The sequence below is a fragment of the Lytechinus variegatus genome, chromosome 5, assembly GCF_018143015.1.
Source record: "Lytechinus variegatus isolate NC3 chromosome 5, Lvar_3.0, whole genome shotgun sequence".
Classification (NCBI taxonomy): domain Eukaryota; kingdom Metazoa; phylum Echinodermata; class Echinoidea; order Temnopleuroida; family Toxopneustidae; genus Lytechinus; species Lytechinus variegatus.
In genome coordinates, this window is record NC_054744.1 from 20,602,327 (window position 1) to 20,621,256 (window position 18,930).

Sequence of the window (18,930 nt, forward strand, 5' to 3'; positions counted from 1 at the left end):
ATAGCACATTTTCTTCTGTGTGCGTTTAATTTTTGACATCATTGCAAAATAGTGGGAATATGTTTGGTCACATGATGCTATTTAAACCAATCGGCATAAGGATTTAATTTATGTAGGATATAATGCGATATATCCTCACCCGACATGAGGCTCTCTTCAATCCATTGCACGGAGATGTTAGGCTGAGTGCAATGGGTTGAACACAGCCTCAACGAGACTGGATCGGTGCATAATGGATGAATGAAGACATGCATCATTTGGTTCATACAACAACTCTTCTAGATCATGTTATTTTACAAAATAGAAGGAAAAAAACAAAAGAAGATGGAGTTGAAATATATTTGCCTTTGTCCAGCAACTCATTTTATCTGACAACATGTTTATTTTAATTGTTTTCATTCTTTTGTGACGCGCTTTGATTCATGAATCTAAAGTGCGCACAGTCATGTGCTTACTCTTATGCGGGCAAACATACACACATGCACAATGTACATACACACATGCTTAGTGGTACACACTGAGGAAGAGAGCTAAACCATACAATGGGAAAATAAAAGTATGAACTGTCACCGTGCAATGGAAAATAAAATTTACGTGCAGCACAGAATATATCAAATATTGAATGGCTTTCAACCAATCAAATTGCAAGCATCTATTTTTGAGTTGTACAGTGCGATTCAAAAAAAAGTTTACACTTAGAAAAAGTCCTGTAAAATTATACATTTGTAATATCCTGAAGATTTTTCCACATTTTAACATTGGCACAGATCCATTTAAGCAAATGACGATATAACTGTCGAAAAATATTTCCGCTTGAGTGATCACCACTTACTTTTGAAAAGTTAGTGAAAAATGATTTGCGCAGAACTTTGAAATAGTTATGGGAATAAAAGTAGACCCTAATCATGAAGAACACATGGAATTTAGCTAGTAAATTTGATTAGAAGATATCTTTTACCTTTTTAACTTGTTTCCTTGCCCATAACACTTCGAAGAGTGCATTGCGCCCCACCCCACTCCCCCACACACCAAGGCCATCGTGACGATATTTGCTTTACACTGAGCTTAAGCTTGGGAAAAGTGTGGAGAAACAAGTATTGAATGAAAAATGAAATGTAAACCCACTTTAAATGATAAAACCTTAGTAAAAAATGCTGGAGATGTCTGATATAAACTTTTGTTCAGATTCAGTTATGTCCTCAGATCCAGCTGGCATAAAAATGGTAAAGGTTGTGCTTACTAAGTGTTGAAATTTCAATTTGGGTGGAAAAATTGTTACAAAATGTTTGAATGTATCCGTTTTATTCAATTGACTAAAAGTGCAAGGGAAATGTATGAGAAATGTTTCGCAGGGTAAGTTTGATTTCGCCCTTTCCCTTTGACACAGCGTGAAAACGAGCATTTCTGCGCAAACAGGTTTCTGCGAGCTTTACAAAAATGGACAGTGCTCACTCAAGTGTAACATTCTGTCAAAACTTTTAATTTCGTTGGATAGATGAGACCCAAACCCAAGATTATATGCGGAAAAATCACCCACATGTTTCAAAGTGTAAACTTTTTTTTTTGATACGCATTGTATAATATGGGATATTTTTGGATTTTAATGATAGAAAACCCTTTTAATTGCATTTTTATGACTTTGTTTTTGAGTACTTAAAGTATAATTAATATTGGCTGCTTATAGCACCCACCAGTTGAAATCGGGTTTGTTTACAATAAAGGAAAGACTGATCAGAGCTTGAAGAAATTTGCTTTCAATAATACATGTAGAAAGGAATGAACTATTGAAAAGTTTTTCAGGCGACACCAAAATTCATTTCAAGCCTTAAGTTCTTGACAGATGTTTTGATTATTAAGAGACATTGTTTATTCTTACTGTCTGATCTATAAAGGAAAGCAAAGATGTTGATAGGATTTTTTTTATTTGATGGAGACTTGGTTTGAGGTTACTTGCATTATGGTGAAAAACAACCTAGAAATACTGCATATATATGACAGAGTTGCTAATTTTCCGGATTTTTCCGGAATTCCGGATTTTTTCCTTTGCTGAAAAATATTCCGGGAAAAAAATTCGATTGTCAAAGTGAAATCCGTAAAAATTTCCCCTCCAAATCTTGTCACGGAGTTCGCTACGGAAAGCGCAATTTCAATTTTGGATGGCCAATTTGCGCAGACGGAAAATTATTAGCGTTGTGCGCAGCATGAAGTTTAGCTGGTACTGTACTTGCACGGTACGCGCGAGCAATACATTGTAGCAGTTGCAAACGCCGCTCTATACCCTGCAGGGATACGGGTGTCAGCGCTATCCCAGTCGGGCGATCGCCCGGTAGAACCGCTCAAAGCACGGCCCGGTGTGGCTGCAATTGCCTGCTGCTGCGTGAGTGATTGGTTGTCTGCCGCGGGATTTCAGCTGAAAACCTATTTACTACCATGAAATATGTGTTCTCTGGTGCGTATTCATCAATTCATATGTGTGAACTATCCATCATTTTGATAGAAATTGTGATTTATGGATTTTCAATAGTATAGGATTGTCTTGTTGATGAGTACAGTGAGTGAAAAAGGGCACCCCAGCTGCTACATACACCCGTCCCGAGTCGCACCCATTGGCCGCAGCATATTAACCCCAGCAGGTTAACCCGTACCGTAATGAGTACGGGTTACATGATTTTTTTTTTTTTGAGCACCTTTCTTGCCTATGATATGAAGTTTATTATGTCATTAATTATTTGTTATGTACTACTGTAGATTAATGATTTCAGCCCTCTAAAGAATAAGAAAACGTTCCAGCTTCAGGGGGCTTCGCCCTTGACCCCGCCAGGGGCCCTGGGCGGGCCCCTGGACCCCGGCCTGGGTTTTCAGGATTTTTTTGAGCTATCAGTTAGCATCTCTGATATGAGGAACTCCTCTTGTTATTATGAATAGAATTAGTGAAAAAAATATGTTGCCTCATGTTACCTTAACCCTTACTTAATGGGGGTGGAGGATAATTTTTTGACCGCATAGCTCACTGACTGTTTACTTTTTTAAGTCTTGTGCATCTTTTTAGACCAAATGTGCGACGCCTGGGGAACGAGGTTCCGAAAACGAAATCACGTAAGATTTTGTAAACGCATGAGACCCAAAATTGCTCAAAAACATGATTCCATGTACAAAGTCTATGCAAATTTTGTTTTTTAACCAAAAATCATATATGTACATGTATATATATATATATATATATATATATATTTTTTTTTTTTATACTTTTGTTGGCTTAAACAGATATAGTTTGTGCTACGTATGATTGCAAAATTGTCTCTGACAAAGTTCATTAAAAAGATTGAAAAAACAAAGAAATATATTAGAATTGAAAAAGCCATGAAATAGATAGGAAATTGATAATGGTTTGTCAATATTTTTGTAGATATTTGTTGGGAATGTAAAAATTGATATTTTCATTAAAAATTAGCATTCTGCTAGCTAAGGTGAGTTAAAGGCAAAAACATACCCCCCCCAAAAAAAAAAAAAATTGGCCAAATTTCATATTCTCATTAGCATAATTGATAAACATTCAAGTTTTTTTCCAAAATTTAACTATATAGTCTTGTAGTTAACATCTGACTCTCTACCTATGCAAATTTTTGCAGTGATCAGCGGCCGAGTTCTAAGGGGGCAGGTCAAATTGACCCCACCCCCAATATATCCTGGTCTGAAATAGCCCAGTTAAATAAGGTTTATGGCTGATTGTAGAGGCATCATATTCAACCAAACAATGGTAATGATATGATATACAATTTTCCCAACAATCTTTCATCACAGCGCAACTCACACGGGCACAAAGGTGTCTTCCTTGTGTATTCTTTATTGATTATCCTTTTACATGGCCTCCACCCCCCCAGTAAAAAAGAAGGTACATGCATTTGATACCAAATAAACATGTAAACTTTTATTACTTCCTCAATATTTTTCAATTAAATTCTTCAATTTAGTTCTTTATTCCATTTCCGTTCAAAACATAATACAAAGTAATATAAATCAGATACAATTTTACAGATGAACATTCTTACTTCGTTAAAAAAAAACAGTATAAAATTGAGCACAAATGGAAATGAGGGGGGGGGGTCCACTAAAAGCAAAGCTTGTCAAGTGTGGATCCCCCTTGGAAATGAAAAAAAATATTGTCGACTTATTCATGTATGCGTGTATATACAGGAAAGAAAAAAAAAGAAGGAATAAAAATTGACGTCTTATCTAGACAGTTTATCTGTCTCCCTTACCCTCTTTTTCACCCTGTCCTCATTTTCAAATTTTCTTTTTTCTATCTTCCTTCCCTCTGATATCTCTTCCCTCTTCTCCCCTTGCCCCCTGTCTCTCCTGCTGCTATTCTCTTTCCCCCCTTTTCTCTCCCTCTTCTCTCTCTCTGTCGCTCTTCCCTTTCCTCTCTCTTCTGCTCTCTCCTTCCCCTCGTTCTCTATATATCTTTCACTCCTATTCCTCTCCCCCTTTCTCTCCTTTTCTGTTACTCCCCTTCAGCCTTCCCATTCTCTCCTGCCCCCCTCTTTCTCTCATTCCCTGTCCTTCATTTCCTCTCTACTTCTTGACCCCTCTACTATGTTCCATACCTCCAGGCTCCTCTTCTTCTGCTATCCCTCTGCCACTTGTTCATACCCTCTTTCCTGATCTCTTCCACCCACACACCTCTTTCTTCCTTTTCTTTCTCCTTTTCCAAAGCTGCCTACTAATATGTTTTAATGATATTTAGTATACTTTTTCATAATCAAAAGTGACAAAATATGATTTTTTATTGCAAAATATATATTTTTTGGTTAAAATTAATTGGCATGCTTCATACGTGTAATTTATCAATTTTTGTACCAAAATGTGTTTTTTTCCCTTGAAAATAGGATTTTAATCATGGAACAGTATGTTTTTTTGATCAACAGAGGTTTGCAGCTCTGCTTTTCTGCCTTCCCCCAAACATCTTAATGCCTCAATTCTGAGACATTTTCTATCTTTACCTCTCCCTATTTAGATAAGTCTTTTCTATCCGAATTTCTGGAGAAAGAAAATAAAGTCAGGAGCAAATGTAACTCCTTGTTCAGACCGTTCTCTAAGAAAATGGAATATTGTCATGTGAGGTTTTTTTTAATGTCCACACCTGTCTCTCTGGCTACAAGATTCTCTGAGATGTGGAGAAATATGCAAATTATTTTGTATGGTGGTCACACCATACTTTACACTGCTTTACTAGGTGTACTCTTCCTGTATTGAGTTAAAACACCTGTACCCCATTAAATATACCCCCCTCCAATTTTCTTCTCTTCAAGGGGAGGGGAGAATCCCTGACTATTCAGATAATAAGATGGGAAGAGAATTCTGTGAGATGCAAGGAATTTCTCTCCCCTCGGATAACAGTGTGAACGTTGCGTTTAGCTAGTTTACCATTAAAGGAGAGTGAAGTTGATGGATGGGCTTGTTTATGCAAGCGATGATAATGATATTCAAAAACATGTTGTTGCATGCCGACTGCGATTGAGGGCATGACTGCATGGACGACAGAGTCAATTTGATTTCGGATTCATCATTTACCTATACAGTGATTATGAAGGAGGAGTACAAGGAATGTGTTGCATAAAGCATGGTATTTAGTATGTTGCTACAAACGGTAGATGCCATCAGTGGCTCAGTGAGCTATTGAAGAAAATATGTAAAGTAATTCTTATATCATGTGAGGCAAGTATGGATGTTATTGTCCTCGATGGCCATTCTACTCAAAGCTAAATTTGATTTGATTTTGATTACTTCTGAAAATATTAATAAAGAAAGAATACTTGAAAATACTGTTTTGCTACCCCTGTTCATCCAAGAAAATATTTGATTTGTCTTTTCCAGGTTGGCATCCTAGCCTGGAGGTCCTCTTAGTTTACTGTCTCATTGATTTTCTTCTGAAACACTGATTATTGAATGTACTTTGCATTTTGGTGCATATTTATTATAACTAATTTGATATTCTTTGCATCAATGCAAATAAGACATGTATTGATATTGTCTACATATCTGAGTCATGATAATTATATTAACTTTGTACTAAATTCAATGAAGTATTTCATGCTGATCTTTTGTATACGAAAGTCCCATAACTTACAGTGGTGCTAGAAAGTTGGTGAATCCCACCAGAAAATGTATTCCTTCATGCTGAGTGTTGAACAGAGACAACAACACTACAATGTTCGGCGAGCCCAGAGAAGCAAACTTCATTGAATGTAATATTTTATCACCGGACATCACAATTCAATATCTAAAACATGGCAGAATCTGGAGGGGTTCACTTACTCTTTAGCACCACTGTATATGTAAAGTAAATATCATATGTTCCCTGTTCCCCAACGATTCTATTAACACCTGTTTATAATGATCATGCCATCTACCCCCCTCCCCCACTTTCTTCTCCTTCCATCTTTTGTGATATCTCTGGGCCATTCTGTCTCTTCATAAGTCATTATCAATCTATTTTTTTCCATCTTGCTTCCCTCATACCATGGACATATATCATCTAAACAATAAACGTGCTTCAAAGTTTTATCTATTTTGAATATTTTTCCCATTTGTTCATCCATCTGCCCATTATTCTTCCATCCTACTAACTGCCAAATACTAATGGTTACACTTCGTGATTCCGAAACATGTAAATTGCATATACCTCGATGTTCGTTAATCCAAAAACGTAAAAGGGTTTGTTAATCCGAACATTTGTGGCGTTATTCCGAAGGTTCGATATTCCGAAAACGAAATAAGGTTCGATGTTCCGAAGATTCGTTAATCCGAAATAAGGTTTGTGGTTCCGATGGTTCATTAATCCGAAAACGAAATAAGGTTCATTGTTCCGAAGGTTTGTTAGTCCGAAAACAAAGTAAGGTTTTTCGGACTAACGAACCTTCGGAATTACGAATCTCATTTCGTTTTCGGACGCACGAACCTTCGGAATTACGAACCCTCGGAAATACGGACTTTCGGAATAAAAAACCTTCGGAATTACGAACCCTCGGAAATATGAACTTTCGGAATAACAAACCTTCGGAATTACGAATGTATGCGAATACTAATGGTCAATCTGCTCCTAGGTAGGGCCCTGTTCTATCTATCTTTCCATCTATTCATCTTTACAACCATCCACATTTTCTTCCATCCATCTATCTCTTCCTATACCTGCTGTCTATTACAACAGTCATTCTACTCCAAAATACTCATCTGTCTATCATTTTTTAATTAATCTATCCATTTCATTTGTAGTTTTGAAAATTCAAATTGCATATGTTTGTCACTGCCCTTTGAATATAAAGGAAAACCAAAATATGTATGAAATGATAAAAAAGTAAAGCAATTGTGTTTATTTTCCTCATTCAAAATTGCAGCATAGTTCTGAGTGTAATAAATTAGTATTATATGCAGCTATTTTTTCATTTTTTTTCTTCAAATTTTCTCAAACCAATTGCCAATTTATTTTCATCTAATATTACAAGAAATAATTTTTGTTAATCATGAAAAATGAATATTAATGTCCCAAATAAGTTTTCCTAACTTTATATGGACTGTATTAACATGTCACACCCCCTTCCTATCTCAAACCCATCTATATATGTGTCTATATATGTATACACCCGGTCATGAAACCTTAAACTTTCACCAACTGATGATACCTCGTTGCTATGGTTACCCTCCCTCCCTCATCCTTCTCATCTTTTGACTAATTTTTAACTCTTCTTGTCTCGCTTCACTTCACTAACCAGGGATTTCATTAATATTAGTAGGTATGTACTAATTGTCATTTTCCTTCAAGAGGAAAACAAATCTATATTATTAAAAAAATGTGATTGCTGCCCAGCACTTAATCATTGGCTTGTTTTTATTTGAGCTTGCTTGCTATGATAAACAAAATGCAGTGTAAAGTGAAATGGTCTTGCTTGCATGTTGCTCCCTATGAAAAAAAAATCACCCTCAAATATCACACCATGTATACCTTTTTTAATGCACATTGAAATGATATTGGTTCTGCACATATTAATCGTCATGTTCACATTGGCACCTTAACTTGAAGTTTACACCCTACGTGAGTGGGCATTCGGTAAAAATTAATGAAATTTGAAATGAAGAACCCAGAAAGCTGTCGACCAAATTGTTTCTATTCATATTAAATTCAAAATTATTGAGTACTTGTCTTTTATCATCGAGTTCTTTCAATGATTAGAATCATTAGATAGTATTAGTATTATTCTTTTATTTGGTAAATGAAGATAAAAATTAACAATCTATTAAATAAAATTGGAAGTAGAAGTTAACCACTTGATTGCTAGGATCAGAAATCATGAACTTAATAAGTGGTCATGAGAACAATATCAGATTGTATTGGATTAATCATTCATTTATTTTTACCCTTTACATTCACTTCAAGTTTCATTCTGTCTTGTGAAGATGATTACATAGTGGTGTTTTTTTTTCTCTTTTGTATGCATTTTAGCATTTTGATTTGGTAGTGGGTTTGACAGCAAATGGCATTGCATAATAACGTCAGTGTGTCTGCAAAACGTTACCAAGATTGGAAAGTGTTAATTTCCCCCTCGAATATAAAACTGTGTAAACTAGAGGAGTTGCGATGAAACCTTTCTCATTAATTTCCTCACTTGTTAGGTATATCTTATTTGCAGATCTAGACCCATTGCATAAAAGTTACTAGTATGGTAAGTTTGCCATCCGATGGTTACTACCATGGTAACGATGATCAACAGCCAATCAGAATCAAGGATTCAAGTTACAATTGGATGGCAAAGTTACCACAATAGTAAAGTTTATTCGGCGGGGCCCTGGATATGCAGAATCCTTACCTCGTCTTTGGTAATCTCTTTTATTTGTTGTAAAATATCCATGGCTACCAAGGGGAAAGAAAAAATATTTTGTACTAGGGCCATCTTCTTATAACTGTTTGTCCGAAATACCATTTGTTGTGAAGTAATACTTATTGTGGGCGATTTTGGATATAAGGGCTGAATTCTTCTCATTGGATTCCCCATTTTCCCCCTTCTCTGACTTACCATATCACTATAAAACAAGAGAATGGTTGGTAGCATGCAATGATATGCTATTTATTCTCAAATGCCGTTTAATTTCGAAAAGATGTAGGAGGGGAAGGATAGTTATTACTAAATAATCAAATGTTGGAGGAGAAAATGTACATGAATCAATACATCTTCATTCATTACTTGTTAAATCTCTTCATTTATTTCAACCATCTGAAAGAAGTTTGTCTTGCATAAATATACGGGAATATCCATTATGAAACATCATGTACAATGTATTTTACACTAGATTGCTGCTTTAGTGTATTAGGCACTGGTGTGTGTTTCGAAAATGCTTCTATCTTATTTTGCAATCTTATAATTATTTTTTTCTATTTGGGAAGTTTCAACTCTTAGCAAATCTCATTTGAAGTTTCCAGCAATCCATTGATAAATTATTATGCCATTCTAGAATTTTGAATACCAGCTTTCGAATAATGGGGTACTTGTTAAACTTTTTCTTTGCCTTTGTACCATATTTAATGTGACATTGAGAATTTACTTTTGCCATGTTTTGCATGTTGAAATTTGTATCCCATCACAATTATATGTGTATTGAAACCATAATGATGCAGACATTTTTGATGCATTTATTCTTTTATCGTTGTGCAAGTTCTATTACTGTTCTTTATGCAATAGAAATGTGTCATTTGCATCGTAAGCTTGTTGGACATTATGGCATGTGGAATTACATTTGTACATTGTATATTCAGTTGTCAAGAACTCGATGCAATGTAACTGAGGATTTCTGAAAAAGGTAAGATGTGTTAAAAATTTACCAAGTGACTTCAGTTCTCCAATCTTGACACTATGCCCATCATGTATTTGAAACCTTGTTTACAGACCTGGCACACGTCGCAGGAAGCGGGATGTCCCAGGTAGCGCGATCCAAGATTTCAGTACCACATCATCCACCACCACCACCAGTTTCATCACCCCTATACCGACCACGCCCACCCCTGGATTCAACCTTAATGGCTCTTTGTACCCCAGTAGCCCCTCTTCAGGGGTGAATGCTTCCACCCCTCCACCAGCCAGGGTTGAGGAGAGAGTCATCGGTCTGGTTGAGTCGTTCCATGTTCCTGGGTTGGAGCACTTCACCGAGTATCTCATCACCCTGCAAGCTTGTAACTCCAGGGAATGTAGCCGTGCTTCAGCTGTATATGGACGCACCCTGCCAAAAGGTTAATCACATTCATCTATTTTAATATCTCATTACTCTCAGTATTGCAATGCATTCAAATCAGATTTGTTTAATAGATTTGTTTTTTTTGGGGGGAGATGTTTTTGCAAGAGCAGAGCTGGAAAAAGGTAGCAAAAAGAAATTGTTGGTGCCAAGTGCTATAATATATTATACTTTGTCAAATATATCTTGTAAAAGTCATGAAAGAACTGTTGGTTTTGATAAAAAGTGTACTATGCAATGAAAAAGGAGGAGATAATCCTGCACTTTTGGACCAAGATATCTTGTGAATGCAATTGAAGACTGCTAAACCTGAGAGAACAATGAAAGCAGCATTTACTTGCACCAGACACATTCTGGCACCATATGCAGATGGTTCACATGAGTTGAAGCTCCATTTTTTTTTCTAACAATTTTAATCACACTAATCATGTGTTATTTCCCTATATTCATTACAGAATCGGCTGATCAGATAGAGTCTACCGTGATGATAAACCACACCTCAACAGACAGGGTCCACCTGACGTGGGCCGCACCCACCAACCCCAACGGCATCGTCGTCATCCACGAGGTCAGGTTTGAGATGATCGACCCCAAGGTCGACGATGTCGGTGATGAACGAGATGCGTATACGGTGGTAGAGAGCCTCTCAACACCAAAACCAGTGGTATGACTAAAACAGTTATTGTTTGTAGTGAAAATAAAGACAACCCATAGGAGACAAAAAATGTGGTCTTAATAGACAGATGATCCTGACAGGTGATCCTACTGTACAGGTAGCCGCTAAAGCAGGTTTCACTTTACATATTTTTTATTACATAATAAGTCTGGTCAAGTCATTATTTACAGATATTAGCCCGTCAAACTTTATACATGTAAAATCAGGCGAGGGGCTGTGCAAAATGTGTGCTGTACTGAAATGGAAGTCATTTCCAATAGGTGAAGGTTGATTGTGGTTGAGTTGCTGTTAGGTTGTTAAGAATAATAACGTTCATATTTCAAAATACTTTACGGATTCCATGACAAATGCAAAGGTGTTTTGATAGTGGGATTCAAAAGGTCTTTTTTGACTCGCACAAATCTGTGCTTTCTGAAATGAGTTAGACCCAGAAATGTAATCCTCCTTTATCAGTAAGTCATTTTAAAATGGCCCCTTCATTTTTTTTCTTCAATTTTTGTAGACACAGTCGACAGAGAACACGGAATGTGTTTCAGCAGAGGGATACAGACGGGTGCTTGGAGCCGAACTCTTGGGGTTAAAGGTCGGTAACTACACAGCGATGGTGAGGGCGGTGTCACTTGCCGGCGAGGGTCCGTGGACCAAGCCCGTCACGTTCAGTGTACCGGATATCACAAATAGTAAGTATACCTCATCTGTATGAGTCACAGATGATCAGTTTGAATCTGTTCTCGAGATAGAAATCATGATTAAATAAGATCTAATACACTTTTTTTTTTAATGAAAGCGGTGCACCCCATTACCACTTCTCTGTGGTGTTTGGAAATTTAAAAGAAATGAATTGCAATTACCTCCTATCAGTATGCTTATGCTTTTCCTGAGGAAGATGTCTATCACTCGGTGTTGAGGTCTTCTGACACACAAAGAATATCAATACAAGTCCTTTTGAAATGTTTCCCTAGCTTCAGTCCGCAATAGGCTGACTGATATGTGACTTTAGGCAACTTGTTGTATTCTGTGAAGCTATGATTGATGTCTCTTATTTTCCTCTAGATCCTACCTACGAACCAGAGAAAGCCTTACCTCCGATGATGGGAGTTACAATAGCAGTCAGCATCGCAGCAGTTATAATTATCATCGTCTTTATCATCATCTTCCTGAGGTGGCAGTAAGTTATCGGTTTACATTCCACTTGGCCCCTGTCTTAAGAAGAGTTACAATATATTATAATCAAACTCCAACTGTGATTTCAAATTTCTATCTCTTAAGCCTTACAAATTTAGATCATCGCAGTTTGAGTTTCATTTGAACTTACCTCTTGGTATGACCTCTTGTTAATTTGATCCAACTGCTGTTGAATTCATATATTTGCAAATTGGATATTGTGGTGGCTACGTTTCTTGTATATTTTATGAATAAACAACCACAATTGTTTGCTTTTCTGATATATCTCAACAAAGTGAATGGAAATGTAAGAAACCAGAAAAAATAGTAACCCACAGGAATTTTACCATCTTGAGGTGAACTCATGGAATGTTTTGTATGTGAAGTGTATGGTGTAATGAAAATGATAATAAACATAATTATATGTAGCTCTCAACACTTTATCGGAAGTTGCTATGAAGCCCTCCACAAGAATGTATCCATAATTTATTGTTTGAAATAGACATGAAATGAAATACTCCGAAAATTTGCTTTGCCCAATTGATCGTGGGCCCGGCAGCCACCGTGCAGCGCCAGATCGACGAGGCTCTATCCCTTTAAGTGTTGAACGCCAAACAGGGTAGCAGCAACTCCCATCTTTTAACGCCTTTTGGTCTGACGCGGCCGGGTTTGAACCCCCGACCTCCCGGTTGTGAGACGGACGCTCTACCAACTGAGTTAACACACCAGTAGCATAGTACCTTAGTGTTAGCACAGCAGTTGTTTGCTCTAGGTTAGAATGAATGAATGAATTCCTGCTCTGTCCACAAATGCCTCGTTTGGGTTGAATGCAGCACAGAAAGAGTATGATGTGGCCTCATCTCCCCCCTCTAATAAAAAGATTTGAGTCATCTACTGTTGACCTTTAATGGATAAATGTATTTTTTTTCTCAGTTATCGCAAGGACCAGATGCCTGATGGTGTTCTCTATGCGTCTGTCAATCCAGAATACATGAGCACCAGTGATAGTAAGTGTGCCATTTGGTTATCATCTCCAAACTCTCATGAATCGGTCCTTATTTAATTTGAATCGTGTAAAAGAAATGCCAATACAAGGCAATATTTCCCCATGAAGATGAGTATGAATATCTGATTGAAGTGGCTTTCAAATGATCAATTACTATGTATGTTGCATATTTGAATTGGGAAACAAATTAAAAAGACTTGTCATGAAACCTGAAGATGATATTCATGAAATATGATTGATTATTTGACATGTATTCCATGCACATGCATATAACTTCATTCCTTCTTGAAGCGATCTTTTGGTTTGTATGTAATAGTACTCTGTCAAAAATGTGTAGTGATATTCACTCCTCACAAATATTTATATCATTATTGTCATCATCATTGTGATTTTCTCCAGTGTATGTTGCTGATGAATGGGAGTTCCCACATGATAAGCTGGAGATTATCAAAAAGCTAGGAAAAGGTAGTTTTGGTATGGTCTACGAGGGTCTAGCCAAGGGTGTTCTACCAGATGAAGAGGATCTTTACTATCATTATTGTTGCCATCATCATTATTTATTATCATTTCTTTAGTGTATGTTGCTGATGAATGGGAGTTTCCCCGTGATAAGCTGGAGATTATCAGAGAGCTCGGAAAGGGTAGTTTTGGTATGGTTTACGAGGGTCTAGCCAAGGGTGTTCTACCAGATGAAGAGGATCTTTACTATCATTATTGTTGCCATCATCATTATTTATTATCATTTCTTTAGTGTATGTTGCTGATGAATGGGAGTTTCCCCGTGATAAGCTGGAGATCATCAGAGAGCTCGGAAAGGGTAGTTTTGGTATGGTTTACGAGGGTCTAGCCAAGGGTATTCTTCCGGAAGAAGAAGAGATCTCAAGAGTGGCCATCAAGTCTGTCCAAGCCAACGCTTCCATGAGAGACAGGATCGAGTTCTTGAATGAAGCATCCGTGATGAAGTAAGTAGAGAGGGCGCTGTTTCATGAAACTGATTGTAATGTTAGGCATGATTTTCCGAATGACTGGATCATGTCCGTAGGTGTTTGAAATTCTTAATGATCTCAATTCCCATCAGCTAAACTTGAAATATGATCTTATTAGATTGATATGGTGGTGCAAATGATAGTAATATTAATTTTCAATGTTTTCAAAGTTCAATATATATATAAAGTTCACCACGACAACTGTCTAATAAAAGATGTCAGCAGTGTCAGTTGTCATTGACAAGTTCTCGGATGATAGAAAAACTAAGATCTCTCTGATATTGATCAGTGCTGAAGACAATCATGAAGAGGTGTTGAGGTCATGAATGATTCATATGCATATATAAAAATGGAAATGACAAGATGAGATGGATGATGTTTGTATAAAGGAGGAGCAGGAAGAGGAGGATCGGGATGAAGAGAGGGAGGAGGAAGGAGTACTGAAGCGGAGGGGAGGGGAAGTAGAGGAGAGGGGGAAGGAAGAAGGGGGGGAGGGGAGGAAGAAGGGGAGAGGAGCAGGTGGGGAAGCGAAAGGAGGAGGGTAGTAATAGAAAGAAAAACAGCTTTTCGCTTCAGAGGAAACAAAACTTTTTCAATTTTGCTGTGGATGATTATGACATTGACAATGTAAGTGATAATACTGAAGATGAATTGATTTATCCTTTTCTCTTATTCCAGACTTATTGATGCCCACCATGTTGTGAGGTTACTCGGGGTCGTTTCAAAAGGTCAGCCGACGTATGTGATAATGGAGTTTATGGCGCAGGGCGACCTTAAAAATTGGTTAAGAGCAAGAAGACCCGAGAACCAACAGGACTTACCGGTAAGTTGGAGACCAAGTACTTTCATTTTTGCAGAGGAAAACATGTGATTTTTCAGGTAGCTTTATGATCGAAACTTGATCCCCTCTCATATTCAAAATCATATTGAAGATTTTGTGATGAAGAAATAGATGTTTTTATACCATGGTAACACGTTATATTTCCTCTTCTATTATATCCTTTTCGTATCAGCTGATAGATCGTAAGAACGTCCCCACCCTTGAGCAGCTTCTGAACATGGCCGCTGAGATTGCGGATGGCATGTCATTTTTAGCAGCAAGGAAATATGTTCATAGAGATCTCTCAGCCAGGAATTGTCTGGTAGCAGAAGATGGAACATGTAAAGTAGCAGGTATGTTTCGTGTACTAACGAATCTTTAGTGAACAATACCCCTCCCTCGCTTTGTTTTTCTCATGAATCTTGTGGTGATAGCTGGTGGGTGATTTGTTAAATACTTAAATGTGGGTTCATTTTTGTGCTGGTATTTTGGAAAACAAAACAAACATAATCATCAGACATTTTGATGAAAGTTGATTGTATTGTCCATTTTGCTAGACATGTACCCATAGAAAAATTAATATATATTTTTTACCTGGTGCATTTATTGTACTGAGCTGGTGATGATGTTGATGGTAGTTGTGGTGGTCATGGGGATGGTGGTGGTTGAGATGAGGACAATGACGATGCAGGGACCGTGGAACCGGGGGTGGGGGGGGGGGGCTTCAGGCCCCCCCACCACTTTTTTCCAAACAGTGTACAAAAATGCAAAAATGACCATGGGATTGTGATTTTTAGCATGGTCAGCCCCCCCCACTTTGAAAACCGTTCTGCGGTGATGTTGTTGATGGAAGATGATGGTGGTGACTGTTTGGGCTGTGGTGGTGATTATAGTATCATGATAGTGTTGTAGTGGTGGTAGGCATCATGTGAATGATGATTATGGTATAATGAGGAAGGTGATGATAAGACTGACTGGTGGTAACAATGATGCTTACACTGATAAATGTTAATAGCCCAAAGAACAATCTCATTATAGTGCATAATCATTACAGACCTTCTATAAAGGAAAATTTCACCTCTCTGGTACATGTACCGTAAGTAACGGTGTATTAACCGCACCTTTTTCTCGGCGGGATAGAAGCAAAAGTCGGGGGTGCGGTTTATACACGGTGACGGGTCTGAGCCGGCCCGCCGTAACCCCTCCCGTACATGTACGATGTCTGCCAGTTCACAACACATCGAGTGGCCGGGCGTAGCCGCCCAGGCAATGTCGTTTAGAGGGGTATGAGCCGTGGGTAATGGGAAGCGATTATTACGATCTTAATTAAATGTTGTCCATAACAAACGCACCCACCTTCATGACACTAATTTTGACTTTATTCTCGATTCAAAGTAGTGAAGTTCCCTGGCTAATTTAAAAGAGACGCCAAGCATACTCTGTAATATTTTGTCACCGATGAGCGAGAGTTGAGTGAGCTTAGAGAGATTGCGTTGTAATGTGGTTATAGTGCGACTTAAGCTGGCGCTATTCAAAGTCCCGTTTCGCGCCAGCTTTTTTTTTCCTTCCTGTTTGCTTTTCATAAGATACCATGTAAACAACGCACGAGGGAGACGGCACGAAGCCGTAAAAAACAACTGGAAAAAATGTCAATTTCTTTGTTTCTTGAACCTTCCTGTAATCCCATATCCAAAATTCATGCAAAGACATTAAATTTCTGAAAATGGCAGTGAGGTTGTGATGCAAGAAATGTGAATGTTTCTTCCTCCTACGCTGGGAAAGACACATCATAATTTGATGTACTGGCATGACTGGTACTGTATCGTAGTTTGCAATGTAATAGCAGTGCTGTGTGTGCGTGTGTACACTGTGGCTGTGAGGTGAGTGTGTAAGTTGCCAATATTGTCGGGATTGTTCTTTCTTTCTAACATTTGTAGATGAATTGATAAAGAACAGCAGATTTCCGCATACCGGTAATCTCTTTGGATACTTTGAAATCTTAAAATCTTAGATTTTGTTTCTTCGTACCTCAAATATGCATGTAAATGTAAGATTTTTTATTTTTTTTTAGTCCAAAGTTGGGGGTGCGGTTAATACACGGGTGCGGTTAATACACCGTTACTTACGGTATCTACACTGTACATTATCTTCTACTAGACAATAGCCTTCTGCCTGTGTAATATTAATATTTTGAAACGATGATAATGTCCACCTGACTTTATCCTCTTTTGAATAGACTTTGGGCTAGCAAGAGACATCTATCAATCCGATTACTACCGCAAGGAAAGGGGTGGGATGCTACCTATTAGATGGATGGCTCCAGAATCTGTCAAAGATGGTGTGTTTCAAACAAGCTCAGATGTTTGGTGAGTACACAATAATACAAACAGACAAAGACAATCAGACATACGGACATATATACATATAAAGAATGAATGCTGAATTATCAACTTGATAGGTTGCTTTATAATTTCTTTTTTCAAAGATGGCGTGTTCTAACCAAGCTGAATTATCATTCTGCTGAGTTTAAAATTATCTCTCCCCACCAAGTTTCTAAATTTTGATACTGTCTATTTCGTGACATTTTATTAAAAATAAATGTATTTTCATCGATGTTCCCCTGGAGCCCTGCCTATTGTTTCAAGCATTTTCCTGCTTTTTATAGTTGGCCCCTGCATTTTATCTGACATACTATTTTACATACTTTATTTATAATACAATTTTCAGTCTTAATATCTGATACATTATAATTTATCTTTTTTATTGTCACACATGAAATGTATTCATTTATATCATTGTTATTGTATGCAGTTGTTAGTTTGTTATTGATTTATGAATAAAATGCAGAAAATTCTGCAACCCCCCCATACATATCAATTATGAAAACATATAAGCATGCATGTATTGAACACAAAGTAATTCTGGAATCTGGAAAAGACGGTTGCAATGCCGATGAGACAGTTGAACAAAAAAAGCTGACTGTTACGACCATAATCTGATAGTTAAACAAACATATTGGACGTCCTGACAATAATAAAGGAGTTCGTCCACAGTCTAATGGATATCTTTAAAACCCACCATCAGTGTTGTATTCTCAGTGACCTAACTCGCTGGTTTAATAAAACAATTAAATAAACAGTCATTCACAAGATCATAGATGAAAACACACAATAAATATATTTGTATGTTATATTGTATATTATCTCCACTGGCTTCATTAAAAAAAAAACTGCATCATTATTTAAATTTCACATATGTACTTTTCCTCCTCCACCCAAAATAAAAGAACTTGATCAGTAAGCTTTTTGTGATCCCATGCACAGGTCATTTGGTATATTATTATGGGAGATGTCAACATTAGGTGAGCTGCCTTACCAAGGTCTATCAAATGAGGAGGCTGGAGAATACATCAAAGGAGGAAATGTACTTAGAGCACCAGAAAACTGCCCAGAAAAAATGTAAGTCCTTTTCACCCACTCTTTTTCTGGAAAATATGCAGATTTCTTCCAAAGAAATTCTTAAAGGACAAGTCCACCCCAACAAAAAGTTTATTTGAATACAAAGAGGAAAATCCAACAAGCATAACACTGAAAATTTCATCAAAATCGGATGTAATATTAGAAAGTCATGGCATTTTAAAGTTACGCTTCATTTCACAAAACAGTTATATGCACATATCGGTTGGTATGCAAATGAAGAACTGATGACATCACTCACTATTTCTTTTGTATTTATTATATGAAATATGAAATATTCTAATTTTCTCCTCATTGTCAAGTGAAAAAGTGATTAATTCCTCCCTGAACATGTGGTATTAGCATTGCTTAATACTAAATGATTCAGTCAATCGGTACCTATGGTCATATCTGTAAAAAATGAAATATTGTATAATTCAATCAATAAAAAACAAAAGAAATAGTGAGTGATGGACATCATCGTTTGGCTCATTTGCATGTCACTGAGTTGTGCATATCACTGTTTTGTGAAAAATAAGCGAAAC

General features: G+C 37.2%; 1 protein-coding gene across 1 annotated transcript in view; it reads left to right on the forward strand.

The window, feature by feature from the left end:
* The window catches only part of LOC121415690 (insulin receptor-like), a 52,116-nt gene that overhangs the window by 30,885 nt on the left and 2,301 nt on the right, over nt 1-18,930 (forward strand). The window contains exons 10-20 of the mRNA XM_041608999.1: nt 7,770-7,790; nt 9,936-10,276; nt 10,734-10,873; nt 11,463-11,634; nt 12,062-12,116; nt 13,052-13,125; nt 13,876-14,086; nt 14,789-14,933; nt 15,124-15,283; nt 17,167-17,296; nt 18,254-18,388. Of these exons, the coding sequence (XP_041464933.1) occupies nt 7,770-7,790; nt 9,936-10,276; nt 10,734-10,873; nt 11,463-11,634; nt 12,062-12,116; nt 13,052-13,125; nt 13,876-14,086; nt 14,789-14,933; nt 15,124-15,283; nt 17,167-17,296; nt 18,254-18,388 (1,584 nt within the window). The remainder of the gene's footprint in view (nt 1-7,769; nt 7,791-9,935; nt 10,277-10,733; nt 10,874-11,462; nt 11,635-12,061; nt 12,117-13,051; nt 13,126-13,875; nt 14,087-14,788; nt 14,934-15,123; nt 15,284-17,166; nt 17,297-18,253; nt 18,389-18,930) is intronic.